This window comes from Callorhinchus milii, unplaced genomic scaffold (genome assembly GCF_018977255.1).
Source record: "Callorhinchus milii isolate IMCB2004 unplaced genomic scaffold, IMCB_Cmil_1.0 Scaffold13, whole genome shotgun sequence".
NCBI classification, from domain to species: domain Eukaryota; kingdom Metazoa; phylum Chordata; class Chondrichthyes; order Chimaeriformes; family Callorhinchidae; genus Callorhinchus; species Callorhinchus milii.
The window spans coordinates 16,752,747-16,777,553 of record NW_024704754.1 but is presented as its reverse complement, the minus strand read 5'-3'; the positions used below and the strand labels follow the sequence as shown (position 1 = coordinate 16,777,553).

Genomic DNA, 24,807 nt, shown 5'->3' with positions numbered 1-24,807 from the left:
TTTTTTTTCCCCCGCTTCTCTTTTGTGCACCTTCTGTAGGGTGAAGAGCAGAGATGCACGGTTAGATTACGTTCAGGGCCCGGTTTAGAGCGCCGTGGAATCATTGGCGTCTGCGATTCTTTCACTTAAGCCCTCGGACTGAATTTTACTTGCAAACCCGAAGGCATTTTCCACTCGTTTCACATGAGTAAGGCTTGCTCATCGTGACCTCAGCAGGGATTGTTAACATAAAAACACCATCACCGAGTAAGCTGTGCCCTCGCACTTTCTCGCTAATGTTTCTGATCTGTCTGCAAACCCAAAGCGCGGGCGCGAACTGAAGTTGGGGAAGGAGGGAGCAAAGGCAGAGGGATTGAGGGAGAGGGTTTTGGGGCTGAAAGAGCAGCCGCCGATGGCGGAACGGAGGGCACGAGGGACAAGTAGGAGGCAGTCGAGTGGAGGCGATGGGTAATGGGTTGGGGAGTAAGCAGATCGGAGAGGTAGGAAAGTGCGAGGGCACGAGGAGATTTGAAGACGGAGCGTGAAATCGATCTGTTTGGCGATAGGGCACAGAGTTTCTGGGTGAGTGTGCGGAATGAGAAGCATTCAGGATTTTGTGTACCTCAAGGCAGTCCACTCGACATGTGGAACCAGAGAAATTTACAGCACAGAAGATGGCAGTTTGGCCGATTGTGTCTCTCCTGACTCTTTGAAAGATCAATTCAGTCACTTACCTGCTTTTCCCCTCCATCTGCCTGCAAATTATTCCTTTCAGTTATCTGGTGTCAAATAAAGGGCAGCGGTATTCGACAGTCGTGTTTAGTTAAAAAAATTGTCTCTGGCTGGAGATTTGTATCTGCAGAAGAATTTTCATCCGACTGAAACAACTAACGCAAATAAATAAAGATGGGCTTCTGGAAGACACTCCGCCAAAAGGAAAATCCTGAATATTTACCTTGTGAGGGAAGTAAAAACTTTTACAAGCTGTGCGCAGCCTGGAACAGAGCTTTATAATTAGGCTCTATCTCCTCTCCGTATAAGTGGCATAGATTCCCTTTTAAGGACCTTAACGGACATCATTCTGACGGTGCTCTGATAGAGACCTTGAACACTATCAGTCTCGGACGATCAATTAAAGTGGAATCTTTTGGAGAATTTAGTTAATATACAATGTGATTAAAGTCGCTGCTGATTTCCTTCCCGGGCTTGCACGCTTTGACCAAAAAAAAATGGACAATTCGGCACATACGTGTAGTACGTTCTTTCCGCTACCCCTTGTGTAAAGAGCGCTATATAAATGCAAGTTGTTGGTCTCCGTCTCGCGTCTGAACACACATGCCCGCGCGCACACGCACAAAGAAAAGTACAAGTATAGTTTTGTTTTCTTATGTTTTTATAAAAAAAAGTATTCCGTGATTAAAAATATTGCTCTAGTTACGGTTTTCTTTCAAAAATACAGCAATACATTGAGCCGGCAATAAATATACAGTTAATTTCTTTTATAAAGTAAATTTATGTTTAATACATCATTTCACAGCTTCTGCGTAGAAAATTATTCGTAACGTCATCATTTCAAGGACTGTTACTATGTACAAAGAGCTTGTTACCCTCGTCTTTCGAATGGTTAGTGGTGAGTGAATGTTACAGCCTTACCGTAATAGTTACTGTACGGTTGGACTGAGACGTTGAAAGGCATTAACTTAAGAGCGATGCCCTGCGTAAGGCAATACGTTTCACTATTACTCGGCAATTGATAATAGCGGGCTGGTAGTTTTCTCTGAATGAAATCGGTGGACGTCGTTAGTGGGGCAACAGTGGGTCACAAATGGTACTACCGTAGGTTCCTGTCTGTGCATAAACAGGTGAAAGAAAAATAATCCTTTAGTCTGAAATGAAACCACCTATTCGACAGTCAGTTTCAGTTCAAAGGTAAAAATAAGAGATGCAATGAGTGCAGTTTTCAGGCAGGGGTTCTACAGATAAAGTCGTTCTTGCCATCCAAGTTGGGTGTGAATAGGGTATAGCTCTGTAACTCAATTCTCTCTCAACTTTCCTCCCACCCAGAACAGCAGTCGATATACAGCGGAAACAGCCAGCAGTCTTTATGGTCGTGGCATCAACGTCAGTCGACTCGCCCCTTGCTCATCTGCCTGTATCCAACCAAGGCCACGCTGCTGCATTTGGGTAAATGAACACCTCACTTGGAACAGGTATGTGCTGTGGGTGCCATACAATCAGTGGTACCTTGCATCCTTCAAGATTTGTCTCAAGACCCTCCTCTTCGACCGCGCTTTCGGTCATCCTCCTACCCTTACCCTCCCCGCCCTCCAGCCCCTCCTGATCCCAACCACCAGCTCGGGTACAGATCCCTGCCTGTCCCAACGCCTTGGGACATCCTCCCGACGTGAAAGGCCCTATATACATGTGTAATTTGTTGCTGTTACTACCAAGGATAAGACTAGGCTTTTACTCCCGTTCTCTACCAAGCGCGTTGTGTAACGAGGGCTGAAAGGACTTGTGGTTCAATAAAGCTGACTCCACAGGGTGGGTGGTTTGAGCTGACATTAGTGGCATTTCGTTTTCACAATTGCAGTGGTTGCAAGGAATGAGCACATTCCTTTGCTCAGTACTCAGATGTGCCCTTTCCCACATTCCACGAGTTAAATAGCACGGCTTAAACTCTACCGTTAACCAACACACACGCAAAACACTGAAACTAAATTCCCCATATACTTTTTCCCTCTCGTCCCCTTTTTTTCTCTCAGCCGTTGAATCCCTCCTCGACTCTTTCCCCTTCCACGCGTCCTCGCTCTTTGCTTGAAAACGACTTCACTCCGAGGGCAGCGAGAATGCAAGATTTGCTGCCTGGAGCGATGGTTGAATCAGATAGTGTAGACACGTTTAAGAGGAAGCTAGTGAGACTCCAGCAATTACCCCAAACCACACTCTGGGGTCCCTAGACCTTGGCTCTCGTAAACACTGCTCCTAATACTTAGATGGATGTCCCTCCAGGGAGAGAGAGTGCATTACCATTCCAGCAATCTATCTCTGGGATTTCCGTGTGTAGGTGAGATGCCATGGAAATCTCAGCTGGGTTTGGATACTCTTAAGCAACGGTGACGGGTTTCCCCGGCTGACCTCCCCAAAAACAGGAAGCTTGATATGCACGCGAGAGAGAAGGGTAAGGGAGTAAGGAGTTGGTGGAGACTCTTTAAGTATAAACTTGGCACAGACTTACGCCAGATCTGGCCAAATGGCATGTTTCCGTGCGGTACGGTCTATATACTTTTTAGCCGATGCTCTACAAACCCGTTGACATCTCCATATGTTTGGGATTAGATGAAAGGCGAGGCGTATGTTCTAAGTTAACAGGCCTTCCGGTTCTGCGGGCAGGTCTCGTGCCAGTTAAGCCTTCTTTGCTAGAACCTGATTGTTATAACAATCAGTGGGATCAGCTCTGCTCCAGATCTGTACAGCGAGAGTACCCATTAGGAAACACCAGGACTCGTTCCTAATAACATAATTGGCCCTTGTCAATAACAGCATCTCTTTGTGTGAAGCGGAACCCACGCTAAGTTTTGGTGAGCGCTGTTACGTTTCTTTTATCAAAAGCCACTCGTTTGGATTGCAATTATGTTAAATCTTTCCGATCGAGCGCGAGATACACAGTCCGCACGCACTCGCACGCACGCACTCAACATGCACACAGACACGTGATTAAAAACAAGGCATGTGATGTGAGCAGCTGCAACACGAACATGTTACCTATCCCGCTGTGACCGTGACGTTGATGATCTCACTCGTGGCGTTTGTTTCGTAATTTGTTGTTGTTGTTGTTGTTTGTTTCATGTGTGTCATCGGGGTGGGGGGGTGGGGGGGGTTAACTTGCGAGAGGCGAACAAGTCACAGTCCACCTTCTGAGGGACGAACCCTCTTTTTTCCACGCGTGTTTTCCGCGGCCGAAGTAGCTACTAAATCGGATAAAACTCTTGACTGAGAGCGACAAAAAAAATACTCGAGGGCTGCCGACCGAAACGTTCGTTCCTTTCCTTCCACGTGACTGACGGAGATGCAGGAAAGAGGTTTGTGTGTCAGTCTTCAATTTGATATTGTTTCATGTATAATGGAAGACAGCTGCAGACATAATGGCTGAAGTAGAGACCCACTTGGCAGTGTTTGCTTTGGGTCCTGCAAGGCAATCTGTAGCATCTGTTCGTGGAGAGTAGGAAAGAGAGAGAGAGGGGGAGAGAGAATGAAGATGCGATCAATCACTTCCCGGAGATTTCGTTCATAGTTTATCTTTTAGTGCAAGAGCCGGAGAAGGATTTTTACGGCTCCTGGCCAATATAAATGTTATTGGAATACAATGTTTCGTCCCAAGTAAACTCCCAAACGATGTGCTAAATAAAACAAAACCTGTTCGGGATCTCACAGGAATTGGAATCCTTCGTTCTCGTTCCCCCAGCGTTGGGTCAAGATGACCATGTATGTGTCAGTGCCAGAATGACCTTGTGGCTCAAGCTATGACCCTGTGTATTGCCTTTAGAACCGAAGACCTGGTATCATTGCCATTGATTAATTGATCTTCATTTACTGGCCACAGGTTAGCCCGACCTATTCGGTGTGCGACTGACTTCTCCCTCCTTCAAGACCCTTCTCAAGACCCTCCTCTTCGACCACGCCTTCGGTCACCCTCCTACCCTCTACCCTCCCCTCCCTCCAAACCCTCCTGATCCCATCCACCAGCTCGGGTGCAGATCCCTGACTGCCCAGCGCTTTGGGACGTCCTCCTGATGTGAAAGGTGGTGCGTAAATGTAATTTGTTGTTGTCCCCTTATGAGTTTGTCTCTATTGCTGTCTGACTGCCTGACACATGAGCGTGCAGTTCAGTCACCAACGGGCGTAAGACTTGAGAGAGGGTCGCTCATCTGGAGCCAAATACACTTCCTCATACTAGAAAGGAGGCAAAGAGGAAATGAGAAGTTTCCCGGGATATCACTGCCAGCAGAGCATCACTGACTAACCACAGCCAATTTCTGCTAGAAAATAATACCTCGGGGTACAGTGTATAGCTTGGGACACGACATGTCAAGTGACTGCCAAGATAGTGGAAGGTGAACTGGGTAGACCTTGGTCCTCTTTCATCCAACAAATTCTTATGAATGGAAGGAAGGAAGAAAGGAAGGAAGGAAGGAAGGAGACGAACGAACGAGACAAAGAAACAAAGCAAAACATGTTTTTGTGAAACATTGGTCACCTGCACGTCTGTGGATCGAACCTCTTGCCTTTGAGGAAACAGGAGGATAAGGACTCGGTGCATTGACAGGTGCACTTGTGCGGGTCGAGTGGCTGTGACTTGGGGCAGATCCTGGTGCAGACACATTGGCAGGTGGTCTGGTCCCACTCCTCGTGCTCCCCGCACGTTCCCCTGGGCGGCTTGTGGTCACACACGCACCGACAGGTGCTCTCGTCCAGCTTCTGGTTGGGGCCACAGCTGGACGTCGAGAGCCCATTCGCGCAGACACAGTCGCACGTGTCTTCGTTGAACTGCATGCGAGGGCCACAGATGTCGTCCTCTGTGTCTCCTGTGAGCGTGTGGGGGAACATGTCAGCAACAGGATGTTTTTTTGCCAGCCAGTATCTGCTACTTTTTCTTTACAACAACTCAGGTTTTTACACAGCGCCCTTCACACAGGATAGCCTCTCGGAGCGCTGCACAGTGGCGGGGTTAGATATTGAGCAAGGGAGAAGGGGAGGGAGTAGGTGACCTTAGGCGCGGTCGAAGGAGTAGTAATAATAATAATAATTAGTAATAATAATAAGTCCTAAAGTGGGATTTCAACATAGATGAAGAGGGCATGAGGCGGAGGGGTTGGGGCAGGAAGTTTCAGAGGATGGCTGAAGTCAAGTAGAGTGATAATTCATTGCGCAGGGACTTTACCTGTCGGAATATACAGTCACTACACTTTACAGTACATCCTGTGAAGCACTCCCTCCCGACGTGAAAAGGCGCTATGTCACTTGCAAGGATTGGTTGCGATTATCATAAGATCAGGAACTCACGGTGAACAGCCTACGTTTAAAATCCTGTCACACAGCATCTCATGTAACTTAAAATATTTAACCATTGAGTAAATTAATCCCTACAAAATCAGCGATGCTTTTTGTCGCTGAATAATATCCACTGGTCTCATAATTCTGCTTCAAACTGCAACACCATTCCCTTATTATTATATCGCCTCAATGGTTTACTTGGGCAGATGTTTTCATCTCATTTCACCCCCTTATCTCCCTTCTCCTTTAAGGCCCACAAATTCCATCCAATCTTGAATTTTCAAACAATCTTTAGCCCCGCAAACATTTCTCTGAAATGACAATATCCCGTACGTTACAGAGCATATTGTTGTAGAAAGTTTCGGGAATGTTTATTCCACAAGTGAGAGGGCCAAGCACACAGTTTCACTTCTTTCTGATGAGACATTAAGACCTGGTCTCCTCTTTGGGTGGATGTTAAAGATCCCTTGACTCGAGCGTAGAAGAAAAGGTGTCCTGGCCAACAGCCGACCAGTACAGATCGACTATTCACTTAGCGCTCGTTCAATGGGACTTTACTAGCATTGACAACAGCCATCTTTGCCTACAATAACAGTCACTACGCTTGCAATTGATGAACCAGGAAGGTGCTCCGAGATGTTTCTGGGTGACGAGGTGCTATGAAAGATCCAAGTTCTTTCTTTAATAACCTCTGCAGTCAACAGAACACCGTGTGCAGTATGTGACGTGCATGAACATGTTCCCTGCAGTTTGCTCTGTTGTTTATGCTCCAATGTATTGTGTTATTCTGCAGCCTATTATGTTTAGCTATAATAATAATAATAATAATCCTTGCGTTTCATACAGCTCCTTATCGCGTCGTTGAGACGTCTCAAAGCGCTTCATGGAATATCCTACAGTCAAATGGCTGTGCATTTTGTTTCTGCTTTTCAGATATTTAATTTGCTCCTTAAAGTTAAGCTATAGTTCTGGGTTATGTGCGTAACAAAATTCTCCCAACCTCTCTCTTTGTTCTTTCGGCAATTACCTTATGTCTGTACCCTTTGTCAACTGACTCACCAAACCTTCATTATTTTAAAGACCTCTAAGTTCTCCTCTCAACCTTTACTCCTCTTGGAAAAACTTCTCCAATCTCACCTTCTCACCCCTTGTATTATCCGAGTCCATCTCCCCTGCACTCTCTCCACGACCTTGTGATTGGCTTCCATGTTTCGCCCACAAAATATACAGTTAATTCGCTTTACAGTGTATTCTGTGAAGTGCTTTGATATTTGTTAAGTCAAAGAATTAAGGGATGTGGGCAAAGTGGGAGTAATTGGAGTTGAGCTACAGATCAGCCATGATCTTATAGAATGGCGGAAAAGGCTCGAGGGGCTGAATGGCCTCCTCCTGTTTCTGGGTCTCAACGACATGGTACGGTGCTATATCAAATGCAAAGATTATTATTATTACTGTCCCTCGTTGAGTGAGGTGTTCCAAACTGATCACAAGCTTCAGCTTGCAACCTAGCGACCTGCAATGCACGTATCTGGCAATACAGCTCAGTAATTGAGTGCTTCGAGTCTCTGGACTGGAGTCTTTGAAATCTTTTTAATGTGTTAAATGAACATTGGCTGATCTGTAACTCATGTGGAACATATTGGGAAGAGTCTGTACTTGTCCCCACAGTGGCTAACTTTCCTGGCTAACAGAAAGGATTGTGAAAGTGCACTCTCTCTGCTCTTGGCTTCTGCTGCATGTTGGGGTCTGTTATCTGAGCTTGGAGCGCAATAATAATCCTTGCATTTGTTATAGCGCCTTATCACGTCTTTGAGACGTCTCAAAGCGCTTCGCAGAATATAATAATAATAATAATCCTTGCATTTGATATAGCGCTTTTCACGTCAGGAGGACGTCCCAAAGCGCTTCACAGAACACACTGTAAAGTGAATTGACTGTATATTTGTGACGAACGCGGCAGCCAATTGCACACAGCAATGTCCCACAAACAGTCGTAGATTGAAAATGACCAATTTATTATTGTTTTTGGATTTGGAGGGATTATTATTAGGCTCTGTGTGGAGTAAGGAAACTTGCCCAAGGTTTCGCCCTGTCTGGAATTGAACCCAGGTGTCTCGCTTGAGTGCTCTAACCACTGAGCTACAGGACTCCACAAATATACTGTCAAGTAGATTGACTGTGTGCTTTGCGGGCGAAACGCGGCAGCTAATTGAGCACAGCAGCGTCCCACAAACAGTCACGGATTCAGTGACCACATTTTTTCTTTGAGGGGTTATTATCCCCGGAAAGCGATCCGCCAATCGACTAACAACAGGTTCCTACTTACTGCTGGATAAACAGCGGCGTGTGGAGTAAGGAAACTTGCCTAAGGTTTCGCCACCTGCCCGGGAATCAAACCCGGGTCCTCTCGTGTATGAAGCAAGCCCGCTAACCAATACAATTATCACTGCTTCCTCGAGTCGATCTGTACCAAAGAAGAGAAAATGGGATTGAGTTTGCTAACCTTGACCGCTGGGGGCTGAGCTGAAGATCTCCGAGTCAGTGAGACAGTCACAGTAACTGGAGTCCCAGGTCAGGCCGTGAGAACATGTTTTGTTTGCCAGAACGCACCTAGAGAGAGAAACACGTTAGGTTTAGACCAACCATTAGGTCTGAGCTCAATCAAGATTCCAGTCTGGTTGTTGCTGTTGGCCTGTAAACTACAGACAGAGTTACGTTTCTACTATACAATAATATCTGATCCATGCAATTGGCAGAGCGCCCGTTCACATCGAGCAGACGTTTCACAAGATACACTATACAATGCAGTGACTGGGTGTTTTGTGGGCAAATGCAACAGCCAATTTGTGCGCAGTGATGTCCTGCAACTATCAAGAAGTGAATGACCAGTTTTATTTGGGGTGGGGGTGTGTGGGGTGGGGGAGGATTGCTGGCCAGGACACTGGGAGAGAAAAACTCCCTTCTCTTTTCGAATAGCCCCATGGGATCTTTACCGTCCACCCGGACAGGCAGACGGGATCTCGGTTTAACTTGTTGTCATCCAAAGAACGGAACCTCCAACAATTATGCACCCACCCCATGACTGCACTGGAGAGTTAGCCTCGACTGTGATCCCAACAGTCCTCATCAAGCAATCCCGTAAAAAAGTATCTGTTGCACATCATATTCTGGGATTTGCCCAGAAGCCGTGTCGTGGGCGAAAACATAACTTTCTCACGCACAATACACAGTCAATTCGCTTTGCAGCACATTCTGCGAAGTGTTTGGGACGTCTGAATGACGTTATAAGGCGCTATTAAGCATTGTGATTTGAGCACAGTGTCCTTACCCTGACTGTGGTGCCCTCAAGGAACGTCTAATGATGGAGTGCAATGGTGAGTCTGGTTTGGGCTGACAGCGACAGGCCGTGTGGTTGAGGAAGCTGACAGTTACGGGCCGGGGTATCTGGGCTTTCGGCAGCTTGATCTCCATCAGCTAGAGAAACAAAACACAAAGGTCTTCCAGAGACTCCGAGCCGGGGTGGGGAGGGAGGAGTTGACCGTCAGCACGGTCGAAGAAGAGAAAAATAGTCCGACATTTAACCTCGCAACAGCAACGCTTCACCAGGAGCTTTCAACGCAGTAGTAATAATAGCAATGACAACATAATAACAGGAGTCCTAACAAAATATAGTAATAATATAATAATGCTAATAGTAATAATAATCCTTTCGTTTCACATCTTTGAAACGTCTCGAAAGCGCTGCGCAGGATTTTACTGTAACGTGTAGTGACTGTGCGTTTGCCAATTTTCACACAGCTAACGTCCCCACAAACAGCCACTGATCAAATTCGTCTGCCAGGATTGTTGGCCAGGATGCTTGGAGAAACTCTAATCTTTGCTCCTTTGAATGGGATCTTCAACATCCGTGCGGACACGCGGAGCGGACCTTGGTTGAACATCAGATCAGAAGGAGAATGGAGCGCTCCCCCAACATTGCACTGGAGTGTCCTAACGTTGGCTTTGAACCCATCACACGTCTCCGATGCAGAGGTAAGATAGCTACCAACTGAGCCAGGCTCTTGCTCTCCACTGACAGAGAGGCTGTCCCAGTTCTTCTGGTGACAATGTCCGTACCAGTGTTCCTGTCTGTTCCACCACATAACACAACAGAAAATGACATGTACACGGCTCCTTTCACGGCGGGAGGACGTCCCAAGGAGCTGGACAGTCTGGGATTTGGACCCGAGCTGGGGGTCAGGATCGGGGAGGGTGAAGGGTAGGAGAGTGGCCGAAAGCGCGGTCGAAGAGGAAGCAATATAACGACTGCATCTCTATCTGTCACTCTATCAAACTGTAACAGTGCACCAATGTACAGTCCTACACCGCACCCCATTTTTTTTTAACCCTCAAACAAATATTCGCCGTTGGGTGAGTGACTGATTCATAATGAGGAGACCTTTTTGTTGCCAATAAATCGTGATAATAATCCTTACTTTTGATAAAGCGCCTTTCACGGCGAGATAACACCTGAAAGCGTTTCTCAAGATACATTGTCGAGTATCGACTGTGTGTTTTGTAGGTAAACTATTTCAGATTATGCATTGTTTTTTGTGAGATTAAGGGGGAAGATCTCCTCTGTCACCCCTTTCCCCTCCTTGGTCTCTGGCACCTTAAGACACGCACACCTTGACCTGCGATGCGAGAGATCGGTTTGGTGTTGCCATTCAATACCTGGGCACCAGGGGGCAAAAAAGGTCACCCTCTGCGTGGAGAAGGTCCGGGGCTCTCTCGTGATTCACGGTGGCACAACAGCTGACAGCTACTTAATGCGTGTCAGAGCCTGGCACAGTGGTTGCGCTCTCGCCTCTGAGGCAGAAGGTTGTGGGTTCAAATCCCACGCCGGGTCTTGAACTCGCATCGTCTAAGCCGACGCTCCAGTGCAGCTCTGAGGTCGTGTCGCATTGTTCGGATCCCCTAAATAAAGATCAGTCACTCGTTTCGTGGCTGTTTGTGGGGACGCCGCCGGACGCGATCGCGCTGCCGGGTTTGCCTACGAACGCACAGCCGCTGCAATGTGCAGTCAATCCCGTGAAGCGCTTCGAGCCGTCCTTCTGAGATGACCGGCGAAGCGGCCGATGCCAAATGCAAAGATTATTATCAGCATTATTATGATTTGCCTACAAGTACACAGTCAATGCACTTTAGAATACGTTCCGTGAAGCGCTCTGAGACGTGATCACAAGGCGCGTGTATGATTATTAATGCCATTAATAAAACTGCACGTGGAATAAAAGCACAGGAGAGAGAGGACTTACCGTCTTACTGACAAATGCAATGCTGACATTGACACACTGGAGTCCCTCGTTGTTGCAACAGCCTCCACATCTGTGGACAGACACACAGGGAGGTTTGTAGAACGTGTTTGTTGTAGGCCCAAGCTCTTTCCCCACATCCAAGCACACTTCTCTAGGCTTACACTGAGTCTTTTCCCATTCAAGTTCAATATCTGTCAAACGATGTGTTTTAGTTATTAGTGAGCAACTTTAAAAGAACGGATACTTTGCAAACGGCAGGCGGCGTGAGGGCTTGAGCTAAGTCTTTCACGTGCTTCGGGATGGGAGGGTGGGGGGGGGGGGCGTGGGGTGGGTTTGGGTGGGGTGGGTGGCAGGGGAGGGGAGGGGGGGAAAGGAGGATTGCGGAAATAACAAGGAGGAACGATAAAACTATTTACCACAAGGCCTGGCAAGTTACGAGCGTGGCGGGCTGTTGAATTCGGTCGTAACTTTGGAGTTGCGGTCGCTATACGGTTACAAACTTAACAATAATCCCTGCGTTTGACGAGAGCGCCTTATCACGCCTTCGAGACGCCTCAAAGCGCTTCACGGGATACACTGGAAAGCGAATCGACAGTCAGTGTATGCTCTGGGCCGAACACGGCACGGAGGTTTCCGTGGCGCCTTTTCATGGAGGGAGAGAACGTCCCGAGGCGCTTAAAAGCACTTAAGCTCAGAAATATATCGCTGCATAGGGCGGCCATAAGGTTTGACCACCCTGTTCTGAACTAACGTGCCAGCAATCACACGCCGAGGCTTGTGCTCATCGCTCCTTAATCGGTCACTGATTTGATTAAGTAAATGAATCGACAACGAACTCTCCCTCACTTTTTAAATCTTCCTTGTTCCACATCATGAAGACGGCAGCCTCCGCGCCACTGCCTTGGCTCGTTTTGTACTGAGCTGCCCAGCTCTTCCTCTCCAGACAGGCGTGAATCCTCCTGTACTCCGGGTAAAATATATCCACTAACTCGGTCACGCTCGAAGCAGATCGGAGCTGCCTCTCCAATTCGGCACTCACCTGACTCTGCAACAGAGAAGACTCAGTGAGTTAAGGCACCTTGATAACAATAATAATAATTATTATTATAAGAATAATACTTGCATTTGATATAGTGCCTTCGCACATCATTACAACACCACCAACACCAACACCACCACCAACAGCAACAGCAACATTGCATTTGTGTAGTGACTGTCAAGTCGAGAGGACGTCCCGAAACATTGGACAGTCAGGGATCTGCACCTGAGCTGGGGGTTGGGATCGGGAGGGGTGGAGGGCGGGGAGGGTAAGGGTAGGAGTCAGTAAGAGTCAGTAAGACATCTCAAAGCACTTTTTACAGGATATATTGTAAAGCCAATTGCGTATGTGAGTGTCCCACAAACAGTCGTGGATCAAGTGACCTAATTATTATTATTATTTTTGTTTGGAAGGGTTTATTACCCCCGGAAAGCGATCCACCAATCGACTACCGACCGAGTTCCTACTTACTGCTCGGTAGACAGAGGCGTGTGGAGGCAGGAGACTTGCCAAAGGTTTCGACCCGGCCGGGAATCGAACCCGAGTCCTCTCGCTCGCGAGGCGAGTGCTCTGAATGTGCAGGATCGCTCCTGAGGCTGGTGAGTGGTGATTAACGAATCTCCTGGGCCACCTTGACTTTGCTTGCCCTAACACTTCGCTCGTTTCCTTGAGTCTCGACAGTATACGCGGTCAACTCCAACCGCGATTGAAGAGCTAATAGTGTCGCAATATAGTGTCACAGTGTCTTCCAACTAACGGTGCAATGTATATTGCTAAACAAACTGCAAAGAGGATATATTATATTCTCAGACGGGCAAATAACGAAATCCTGACGTTCAACCCTCTAGAGTTCTTTGACCTACAACTTCAATATTCTTCTCAAACGTACGGACATGAGCAACAGGTCAATCACAGCAGCCGGGCCAATCCGAAACATGCTCGAGAATTTTCCGCGTGCTTTGCTTTGCTTTGCGAGGCTACTTTCTGTTGAGTAACGGCAGCAGAATTTAGTTCCAGCCAAATGACTTTCGTAAACATGTTCTAATGGTCAACATGTGGTCCCTCTTTACATGGGAGTCCGGTCCACGGAATGTGAAAAATGCACACACCGCACTTTCGTCTGGAGTTTTAATGGAAAGCAGCTGATCATCCTGCACCATTAGTGGAAGAAATCATTCCCGAGCAAAGAGGTTTCACTGGTAATTGCCGTAGAGTCGGCTGCAGATTTTCCATTCGACGGGCAATTTGCTTTGCAAACAATGTGGTAACAAGACCCCCCTGTTGACGTGCAGCCCCTCTCCTGCTGTGCGCGTTATTCCATTTGCGATCCGTAAAATCTCACCTTCGGAGCACACTGTCACTACACTTGACAGTCAATTCCCCCCACCCCCACTGAAGCTTTTTCAGACGCTTTCCTGATGCGAAAGGACCCATCCCCAAACCCCAAGGATTATTTTAATGATAGTTTGACATACAATCAATTCACTGTGCAGTATGTTCTGTGAAGCGCTTTGAGACGTCTGGAAGACGTGATGTCAAATGCAAGGATTATTGTTATTAATGTGACATTGTCACAAATTCACAACCATACCGTGTTCTCTGCGTTTTCTGGATGCAAGCGATCGGGCACGAGCAAACTCAGAAGCGAATCGAACAGAACGCTGTCAGACGTGTTACAAAAGTACTCGTTTGTTACCTCTTTAATAATAATAAAAATAATAATCCTTGGGTTCGTTACAGCGCTGCATCGTGTCGTTGAGACGTCTCAAAGCGCTTCGCAGAACATACTGTAAAGTGGAGTGACTGTGTATTTTGTGGGCGAAACGCGACAGCCAATCGCACCCATCCGCGTCCCACAAATAGCTCGTGGATTGAGTGACCGAATTTGATCACGATAGTGTCCATAATTTAGACGTCTTCACTATTAGGCAGTCTGAAAGAAGGCAGGTGTTTGGATAGTCGAAGTGTGAAGGAGTATGGTGAAAAGTTGGGGAATTGGGACTAAAACCTCTGCCAAGATCTAGTAATTTGGGGCATCTCAGAGCGCTTCAGAGAATATATTGTCCCGTGGATTGACTGTGTATTTTGTGGGCGAAACGTGGCAGCCACTTTTATTTACTTTAGGCCACCTCTAACTCACAGGCTGTCTGAAAGCGAGTCCTGGATCCTGCATACCCTCATTGACGATGCAAACCCACAGGTTTAACATGATACTTTACGTCGCAATAAAAATCCCTCTCGCCAGCAGTTGACGTGGAGCTCTTAAATTAACTTTTTAACACATTGTATATCCAAAACAGCTCAATTAGGGCACTCGCCTCGCAAGCGAGAAAACCTGGGTTTGATTTGCGGGAGGGACAAAACCCTGGGCAAGTTTCTTTACTCCACCCGCCTCTGCTTATCTGGCAGTAAGTAGAAACCCGGTTGTTAGTCGATCGGTGGATTATTTTTCTGGGGGTAACAACGCCTTAAAAATTAAAAAAATAATAATATTAAGATTTTGGTCACTTAATCCACGACTGTTTGTGGGGAAGCTGCTGTGCGCAATTGGCTGCCGTGGTTTCGGCCACAAAACACACAGTCAATTCACGTTACAGTATATTCTGTGAAGTGCTTTGAGATGTCTCAACAATGTGATAAGGCGCTGTATCATTATTATTATTATTATTATCAGCCACTCTGACACCAGTTGTCACAGGCTTTAATACCCGCACAGCTCATTAAAGTAAGCAGTCACTTCCACTGCTTTGCCAAAACATTCTCCGCTTCACTTAAGTTCCCATAAACGGATAATAATACTAATAATAATAATAATAATAATAATAATAATAATAATAATAATAACAATCCTTGCATTTGATGTAGCGCTTTTCACGTCGGGATGATGTGAACAGTTTGCTTGCAAAGTGCAGCCCACATTATTCCCTCGAGATAGAGAACACCAGATTGCATGTCTGCGATGTGCAGTTGTTTCCAAGGTAAATATGGCACGACGAGGTCCAAATTCCACTTTGCCTTAGCCTTAACACCACTCCAACTTAAATTTTACGATCCCCAAAGAATCACAAATTCTTTCCAATCTGGAAATCGCATTATTTTTAAGAATCCCAGGAACCCGACTTTCCGAATCGAACGGTTTTAAGGCCTTGAATTGTACCCGAATCCGTCCCTTCTTTTTCGAAACATTACATACATAATCAAATAAGCGCTAGCCTTCTCGGGTGGTGTTTTTATTGCGTTACATCTCAAGGCGTTTCACTAACAATGAAGTTCAAAAACAATGAGTTACTTTGAAGTGCAGTATGCAGCTCGTTGCACTCGATAGCACTCTTGCTAATGAGTCAGAAGTTTGTAGGTCCAAGCCCCATGTCGGTGACTTTGAGTTCACAGTCTACCCTGTCAATCTAGTGCAGCGATGGGGGAGTGTTGTTACTGTTGGAGGTACAGTCCTTCAAGTAAAACAGTAACCTGAAATCCTATCTGTCCATTTAGATGCCTTTTAAAGATCCCATGGCCCTATTCAAAAACGAGAAGGGAGTTTCTCCTGGTGTCCTGCCCAAAACTGCCCCGGAGAGAGAAAAAAAATTCCAATTAATGGCTATCTATGGGACATTGCAATGTACAAACTGGCAGACGTGTTTGCCAGTCATTAGAGTTTACCAAAAACCTCTCTGACGCATTATAAAGCTCTGTGTCAAATGCAAAACATGCCACAAGCAGCAGAGTGAAATATGACTCCTAATTAATCTGCAGCATTTTTTTTTGGCCTGGATACCGGAGGCCATTAATACCGCCTAGTTTTAGCCCGGCAGTCCACATTGCAAAAACAAAAATTGGGGAATGCACAGAATTGTGAAAAGTTCTTCGATTCTATCGTAATTTGTGAACTGTTCCCCTTGTTAAAAGCTGCGGAGCAAACGGCTTCCCGATCTACGAATGCAATCAAGAATAGTCCGCAGTCCTGTGCAGTTCTTAAACCTTCAGACAAGATAGTGTGACAGACAAAGACTGGGTGAAAGTTGGGGACTCCCATACATGCTATGACTCCACGTCCAGAGGAGAAGCCCGATTTATCTGCTCACGTTAGGCCACGGTGACGCTGAAATGAAATGGAACAGATTGGATGTGACACTGTAACATGCACTGGAATGTCTTGTTAACCATTTGCAGATGACTTTTCCTGCAACTTGGGCCAATAACATCGCGCCCATTGATTCTCCCGGGCATTCAGCGCTTATCGCAGGGCAAGGGAACACACTGAGAATTAAGGTCTGCTTGACAACTGTGTGCTGAGCAGGACAGTTGGAATCTGTGTCTGGACTGATGTCCAGTGAACACACGAAAGGCAGAACCCCCTAGAAACGTTCTAAAGTGTAATCGAATACTTTTTAATGCCTCATCTCGCAGAGCTGACCGCAAACTGAGTAAGGAACGGAAGAATGTTTCGCAAGCAAAGGGGAAATCCAGGTCTATTTGTCCCGCTTTCCCGATTACTGGTAGGCATAGGAGTCAAACACCCAAGGAGTAGGCGGGGGTGGGGGGCGGCGGGGGTGGTGTGGGAGTGGAGGCTGGTAGGAGAAGGCGGAGGAGGGGTGAAGGCTTCACATGCAGATGCCGATAAACTAATGCAGGTCCCAGTTGTGTGGGGAGCACGGGAAAACTGGCCAAGGAATGTGATTATCCCGCAGTGTGAATTACACTGTGAGATTGGCACCCTGCAGTCGTTGCCTGTGAGCGTCTGGGAAAACTGCATCGTTTCACCTTCAGAGGATTTCACCTGGGTGTATTTTTTTTCCATTCTGCTCTCAGCGGATTAAACACAGAAATCAACCGCGGTGAAGAGTTCACACGCTCTGTGGCAAACCAGAGAGCCGGAATGCCAGGGAGCATTGTCCTCGTTCTGCGCCTTATTAAACTATCCTCGCGGTATGATGTAGCGCTTAATCCTGTCATCTCCAAGCGCTTCGCAGGAAACACTGCAAAGTGGGAGTGGAGCCCTCCGAGGTCTTGCTCCTCCCCTGCCTCTGTGACCTACTAAAACCTTTACTCCCAACCGCTCAGTGGCCATCGGTGGTCAGGCCTTCAGCCTTTCTGTGCCCGCCCTCTGGAACTCCATCCCGAAGTCCCTCGCCCTCGCCTCGTCCCTTGCCTCCTTCAAGGAGCGTCTCAAGATCTTCCTCTTTGACCGTGCCTTCGGTCAGCTTCCTTCCCCCAACTTCCAGCCCAGGTGGAAACTCTCGACTGTCCAGCGCCTTGGGACGTCCTCCCGACGTGAAAGATGCTGCATAAGGACAATTATAAAAATGAAAGGGATGTGGACCAGGCCAGTGCTTGCTGAGCTGGAGGGAACGGGCAGGTTGGTAAGATTTTAGAAGGTCACAGAGGTGGAGTGAGGCAAGACCAAGGAGGGCTTTAAAAGGAAGGACAAGGATCTTGGGAAAAATAACTTTTCTTTTCACATAGCGGCCTTCGAGCAGGATAGCATCTCGTGGTGGAGATAAGTGAGATATGCGTGATGCTGAGGGTGACAGTTGTGATATGTATCTCTCGCTCTCTCTTTCTCTGTCTGTCTCTTTCATCTGTAACAGCAGAGGCGATCTATCTAGTCCACCACATCAAACAGAACTTGACGCCATGAACTTGCCAACGTGGGCAAGGAGTACCAAACCCTTGAACGGCAGGCACCCTGTCAACGCAGCCTCACCGCTGACTGACTTCTTCAAAAGACAAGTTGCCTCGTTCCCGTGGGAGACTTTAATTATCCATTAAAACTGGAAATCGGAATCTAGTCCCTGACTGGACTTAACCCCCCCCCTCAAAAATAATCAAATCTCCGCGTCGGGCACTGCAATAACAGCCGGGATTAGTAAAGCATCCAACATCTGGATCAAAGGCCTTTTTTTCTAAGGGAAGCCGTGGAATTTAATTTAGTTTCTGTTATTATCTGTGTCCGAGAGACCATTGTAATCGAATCTCCCTCCCTCCCCCCCACTCCCTCAACCTCCAACCCCCCCCCCCCCAGCCCCAGGCGAGGTGAGCTCCAGCAATAGCCCCCGCGTTTAACCGTGCGAGAAATCACAAAATGTTTGTTTGCGGCGATAAAGATAATTGATTTCGCTCTTCGGAATAGGGATTTGCAGGCGGAAACCTGAACCGGCTGCTTTTGTTGCGGTTCAGAGCAGCAGACAGGGCTGACAATGGTTTAAATTGTGTGTGTGTGTCTGTCTGTCTGTCTGTCTGTCTGTCTGTCTGTCTGTCTGTCTGTCTGTCTGTCTGTCTGTCTGTCTCTCTCTCTCTCTCTCTCTCTCTCGCGCGCGTGCGCTCTCTCCCGCAATCGTTCCTTGCTCCTCTCAACCTCTGAAACCTTTTAAAACATTATCAACCCGTCAGCTCCCTCCACTCAGCGGGGACTGGCTTGCTCCCGTCCTACCCGCTCCACCATCGGCGGTCAGACCTTCAGCCTCTCTGCCCCGTCTTCGAGCTCTTTCATTTAGTTCTTCACTGAGGACCGACCGCCAGGGCATTTGGCCAGAACTAACGAGCGTGGAAGGCAGCAACTGAACCAACAGCTCTCAGATCATCACTATCCACCTTACTGAGCTGGGATGTGCTCAGTTACAGTAAGATTGAAGGGCAAGCTCTTTGGTCTACAAAGAGGAAGCCAAGAGCAGAAGCTGGGGACTGGCCGATGGCATTTTCAATAAAATAAGGCAATCTTCAGCAGAGAGAGATTTCATCCTCGGGGGCAGACTGCCCATCAAACATCTTGGCAAGGAGGCAACATGCAGCACACCGTGAACTGAAAGCAGAGAGATGTCCGCAATAATGAGAAACACGGGAAACAGAGTACACGGTCACTATTGCCGTTATTATTATTTTTCTTATAATCACAGACTTCGTGTCTGTGTTCGTGTCGTGTTCGTGTCACTTCGTGTTCCACCAACAACAAAGCCAACGTATTTTCACCATTCCAATCACTCATGAATAAATCCAACTAAAACACCAGCATAAAATCCCCCTTCGGAGGAGATGTAAGATTAATCTGAACAATTCTCTACAGTCGTATTCTTCCCTGTTCCAGTAATTCTAGGGTATATCATTAGGCATATGTTTGCTGGTGCGGGCTAGACATAAAAAGCGAAGAGATGCACCGCAGAAGATGCTTCTGAAGATGATCTTGAATGAACTCAAAGCTCTGAAGCCGCTTAGAACCGAAATCATTTTCCGGTTTATTAGTGAGGAACTGGAGAAGAGAAGATTGTAAGGGGCCATTGAGCTGATCTTTAAAATATTGAGGCACAGACAGAATGTGTGTGTAATGTAGGCTATGAGCATTGAATTGGTCCGACCTTTTGGTTGCTGAGAAGCATCCACGGGCCACATCAGGAATATTTTTGTGTTTCTCTTCCAGAAACATAACATTTCGGGTTATGGGGTGGTGGGGGGTGGGGGGGGGCGGGTTTGGGGGGGCAGACAAATTCAGCCCATGGGCCTGATGTGTACTGAAAGGAAAAGTACACTTGTGAGTAACGTGTCTTTAGGGAAATGAGAGATTAAATAGAAAAATAGTCAAGACTGTGTGAATTAATAACTAAAAGAATAAATCTAGACAAGCGTCTGATTAGGAACAGGATCTAATAATATTGAGGGAACCCGACATTGACAATGATTTACTGGGTGCAAGATAATCCCATGCTCCTGGCACCAAGAAAATGTCATCTCTGCAGAGCAAAAAAAAAAGGTCAGGTTTGAATAATAAGATTCATCCAAATCGTGGCATTCAACTTGACCTTCTTTGGAAGTTGAGAAAAAGTTTCAGCAAAACTTTCAGTCTACGGGGGATTAAATAATGCGAGATACAGTCAGAGTCTATGATAGGAAGGAATCTCGATAGAGATAGAGCGAGACTAGATGGGCCGAGTGGTCTCTCTCTCTATTTTTTTAAGCTTTCTTGCGATGTGATTTCAAAGCAATATTGACAAGAAGCAGACCATAGTCACTGGCTTGGATCAGAGAACTCGTAGTTGTTTGCCATCGACCATCATATTTGTTTTCAGCTGTAATTATGATTAATTCGAGGCCCAAACTGTGCACGAGAACAAAAGAGCAAACGCAAGGTAGGTCAAGGAAATTTGGTTTTCTCCAGCCCAGAGGCAGGAACCAACATTAATCTGTTTAAAAAAACCAAAGCGGTTTTCAATGACATTTAAGAGTATTTAACATCGCTGGATTTAAACAGGGGACTTAATACAGGAATACACCGCAATGTTGCGAGAGGCGGGTGTTGCATTTTCGGAGGTTCTGTCCTTCGGATGAGATGTTAAACCGAGGCCTATTCAGGAGGATGTTAAAGATCCCTATTCCTGAAGAGAAGAGAGTTTCTCTCTCCCAGTGTCCTGGCCAACAACCCCCCCCACTCCCCAAATAAAATTACTCACCCACTCCACGGTTGTTTGTGGGACACCGCTGTGTGCAAATTGGCTGCCGCTTTCACCCACGAAATACACATTGAACACGCTTTACAGTACATCCCGTGAAGCGCTTTGAGACGTCTCGATGACACGCGAAGGCGCTGTATGAAGTGTATAGAGCTGAACTAGAAACTGCTTCTAGCTTTCGGAAGCAGTAATTGAAAGATGGAATTTCAAAGGACAAAGCAACCAAAGAACTTTTCTCAGGCATTATCCTGGAATATTGAAGAAAATTTGAACACTTGCAGGGGATTGCGGGAGACAAAGATTATAAGATGAATGAAATGTTGAACGATTTTCCTCTTGAGGATTTTTTTCTTCCTCAATAGAAAACAACGGAAGGATACGGAGCAACACAAATTCATGCAGAAAATACTGAAATGGCCATTCAAAGCCTAAAGGGCTTGAATATTTATAAGGGAAAAGTAGAATTCTTCCAAGACTACATCGGGAAATGCATGAGAATCTTTGACTGAAAGCTTTTGTTCGGTTTCAGTAAAAAGAGTAATATCACACCATTGAAAGCTGGCTAGTTAATGTCCCTTTGAAATAAAGGTTGCGAGTGTGAACCTGGGAATGGTAGGTTGGTTAGCTTGACATTGGTGTCTGTATGAAAGAAGCAATTTCAAGGCATTTAATGGGGAGGGGAATAGCTGTAATTCCAAGCTGATGGAAGTTTATAGAAGGCAGGTCACAGCTATAAATCTATCACAAATCTTTGACAATGACGAGGAATTGGGATATTATTACATTGTAGCTTCACCTCTTAGAAAATTGGGTCACAGTGCAACTTGTGGGTGAACGTGACAGCCGATTTGCACTCAGCAACACCCCACAAGCACAAACAGTGTGTAGTGAGCGAGCAATTTTATCTGGAGGATTGTTGGCCAGAAGACTGTGAGAGAGATTCCCTTCTCTTTCTGAATCGCCTCTTTGGGATCTTTATACCTGAAAAGACAGGTGGGAACTCATCTCAGCCGAGGGCACTGCAAATATCAACAACAATTTACAATTATATAACACCTCTCGCATCGAGAGGGTGACTCAAAGCATTTAATGCTTCAGGACATTGGGATTGCTGACTTGGTCAATGTGTTCGACTTTCTTGACGCGAGGTTCCGGCTGCTCACAACGCGAGGCCAGAAAGGAGCGGAGCATCAATGTTAGGGGCTGGGTTTGGCTAATCCCAACAGCGTTGGAGTTGAGTTGCACAACCTTAACAGGCAAGAATCGTTGATTGACAGCACTTTCGTGTTTAGACACCAAGCACGGGTGAAAAAGGCCAACAAGTCATCATCCTCTGCCTCATCCCCTCCCTTGACTCCTTCAAGACCCCATTCAAGACCTTCCTCTTTGATCGCACCTTAGGTCATCCTCCCAACTCCAACCCACTCCTTGCCCGCCAGCCCTCTTGATTCCAATCCCCAGCTTAGGTGCAAACACTTCACTATTTAGCTCCTCAGGACATCCTCCCGAACTTTACGCTCTCTAATAAACGCAATTTGTTATTGTTGTTGATTATGACATCTCATGTACGGCTCTTGCGCTAAACATGAAGAACCCTGGCCTGACCTGCACCCAAGTAACTCTTATGGAGATATAGAGCGCTGGATTTTGTAGGCGAATCTTGTGAAACCTCTCCCTGTGTCACCTGTGTGCTGCAAACCGTATCGGAAAGTAATGCAATGTGGCTGCCAAGTTAAGAGGAGTTAGTTTCGGAGCGTAGTGGCGTCGTGGCGAGATTCCGTCTTTTAACACTCCGCTCTTTTGTGAGAGCAAAGGTGGTGTTGGTGGGAGATCAGCAACACCAAGCAATTCATCTCTTTGAATCCAATTCTGTGTGGGTTTTGCATGTGTGTGTGTGTCCATGTGTGTGTGTCTGTATATGTGTGTGTATGTGTCTGTATATGTGTGTGTATGTGTGTGTGTGTCTGTATGTGTATCTATGTGTGTGTGTGTGTATGTGTGTGTATGTAAGAAGAAATCGTGAAACCCAGCATTTTTAACTGCATGGAACCATATTGTGCAACAAATATATCCCAGAGGAAAAGAGCCACACACTCTGTAACAGATGCTATAAACACACACACAACCGCGCACTCGCACACGACCTGAACAAGTTATAATAATCCTTGCATTTGATTAGCGCCTTATTACATCGAGGAGACATCTCAAAGAGCTTCACAAAATATACTGTCAAGTGAATTGACTGTGTATTCGGGAGGCAAAATGTGGCAGCCAATTGCAGCAGTGTCCGACAAACAGTCGTGGAGTGAGTTGACCAAATTATTATTATTGCTATTATTTTTAAAACAAAACTTTGGAGGGATGGTTACCCCCGGGAAAGTGATTCCCCAATCGACTAACTACCTACTGCGAGGTAAACAGGGAATTGATTGACTGTACATTCCCTTCTTTAGCAGAAATCAACACTCCACTAAGCGCCTTTCACAGCGAAAGTTCACTTTGCATTGACAGCTGCACTTCACAAATGTAGAAACAAGTTAAACATTGTAAGTCTAGCCTTGTGATTTCCTTTTTGCTCCCCACCCCAACTTAAAATCTCCATAAGCTTCTCTCTGTCCATTTATGCCATTAGGTTTGCTCGCTCTAACTAAACCTTTTCCACGTGTAACGAACCTGGAAATGAATGGTTCAGGAGGGTGAATTTTGTGCGGCGTGATGTGATAAATAACACATAAAGCTCATCTCCCCCGCCCCGGCTCTTAAAAAAAACACACCGATTTTTCCTGATCAACTGAGGGTTAACACCGCAAATCATAACACTCAAAGCAGCAAAGGGGTGTTGCATATTAATATCAATATTAATAAAACAAGGATCTTATTAGCGAATTCATCCCCAGATTGTTTCAATTAGGTCTTTCTTGCTTTCTTTTAGAACTTTTTAAGAGAAAAAATAGTTTGCCAAAGCAGAATAAACGCACGTACCTGACTCTCCTCTTCTCTGTCCTGGTCAAGGTAACCCTGGTCAGAATCAAACCCAGTGCTGAATCCCATCATAAAAAACACCAGCATAAGACAACACAGAGGAGGAATGCTCCAGCTCTTAGACACCGCAACCTCCTAGAGACTTTGCCTTGAGAAAGCACATTGCTTAAGTAAAGGTGCATTATTGCTGCTATTATATATGTATCTATATATTTATAATAAAAAAACTCTTGGAAGATGAATTAATATCTGGATCCCAAGTGGTGTGAGAGGTGCTTTTGGAAGGAAAGGGTTAACAAACAACAAAAAAAAATCCAGCTTTGAAACAAAAATTGATGAAAAGGCTTGAATTCCAGTGAAGGCTCCCAAAACGTTCAGATTCCCTTGTTATTGTTTCAGGATGAAATGAACAAGAGGCAACAGCAGCGCTTTGTGTTAATAGCGATGGAATCCTGTTCCTTTTAATGTGGCAACCCTTAAAAGTGGGTGAGAGGGATAGAGACGTCAGAACGTAGCTATAAACTGCACAGTGAGAGAGAGAGAGAGGGAGTGAGAGAGTGAAAGAAAGTGTCTGGATCTTGAGAGGGGCGTGTTTTTCTATTGGCTTTCTCCTCATCGACCGAGTCGACATAGTTTCCTCGATCCAATAAATATGTGAGGAGCGTGTCAGTGCAACACACACACACACACACACACAGAAGGCGAGTTCAAGAACACAGAGAACTTGCAAAGAGATTTAACTGTTTCCAAGCATCTGCCTTAACTTGTTCCCCCACTCCACACCTTTCCCCCCAAAAAAAAGCAGTTCTTCTCTACCATAAAGTGTCCTTGAAGATTTCTTTGCAGTGTGGTGGAGGTGACGAATATTTCAAATGATAATATTCATCATAATAATAATAATCATAATCCTGGAATTTGATACAGTGCCTCACTTATCACGTCGTTGAGATGTTGCAAAGCGCTTCGCAGGATGTGTTGTAAAGCGGTTTGAATGATTTTTTTGTGGGCGAAACACACA

At 46.1% G+C, this 24,807-nt stretch overlaps 1 protein-coding gene across 1 annotated transcript; it reads right to left on the bottom strand.

The window, feature by feature from the left end:
- Positions 1-3,845: 3,845 nt before the first annotated feature.
- Positions 3,846-24,042, bottom strand: LOC103184142 (vascular endothelial growth factor C-like). The gene is made up of 7 exons (XM_042340085.1): positions 23,790-24,042; positions 12,177-12,375; positions 11,331-11,521; positions 9,368-9,507; positions 8,537-8,643; positions 5,237-5,564; positions 3,846-4,188 (listed from the first exon to the last, which is right to left on the bottom strand). Exons 1-7 carry the CDS (start codon positions 23,874-23,876, stop codon positions 4,071-4,073), a joined length of 1,170 nt encoding a protein of 389 aa, XP_042196019.1. The 5' UTR covers positions 23,877-24,042; the 3' UTR covers positions 3,846-4,070.
- Between the last annotated feature and the right edge of the window lie 765 nt (positions 24,043-24,807).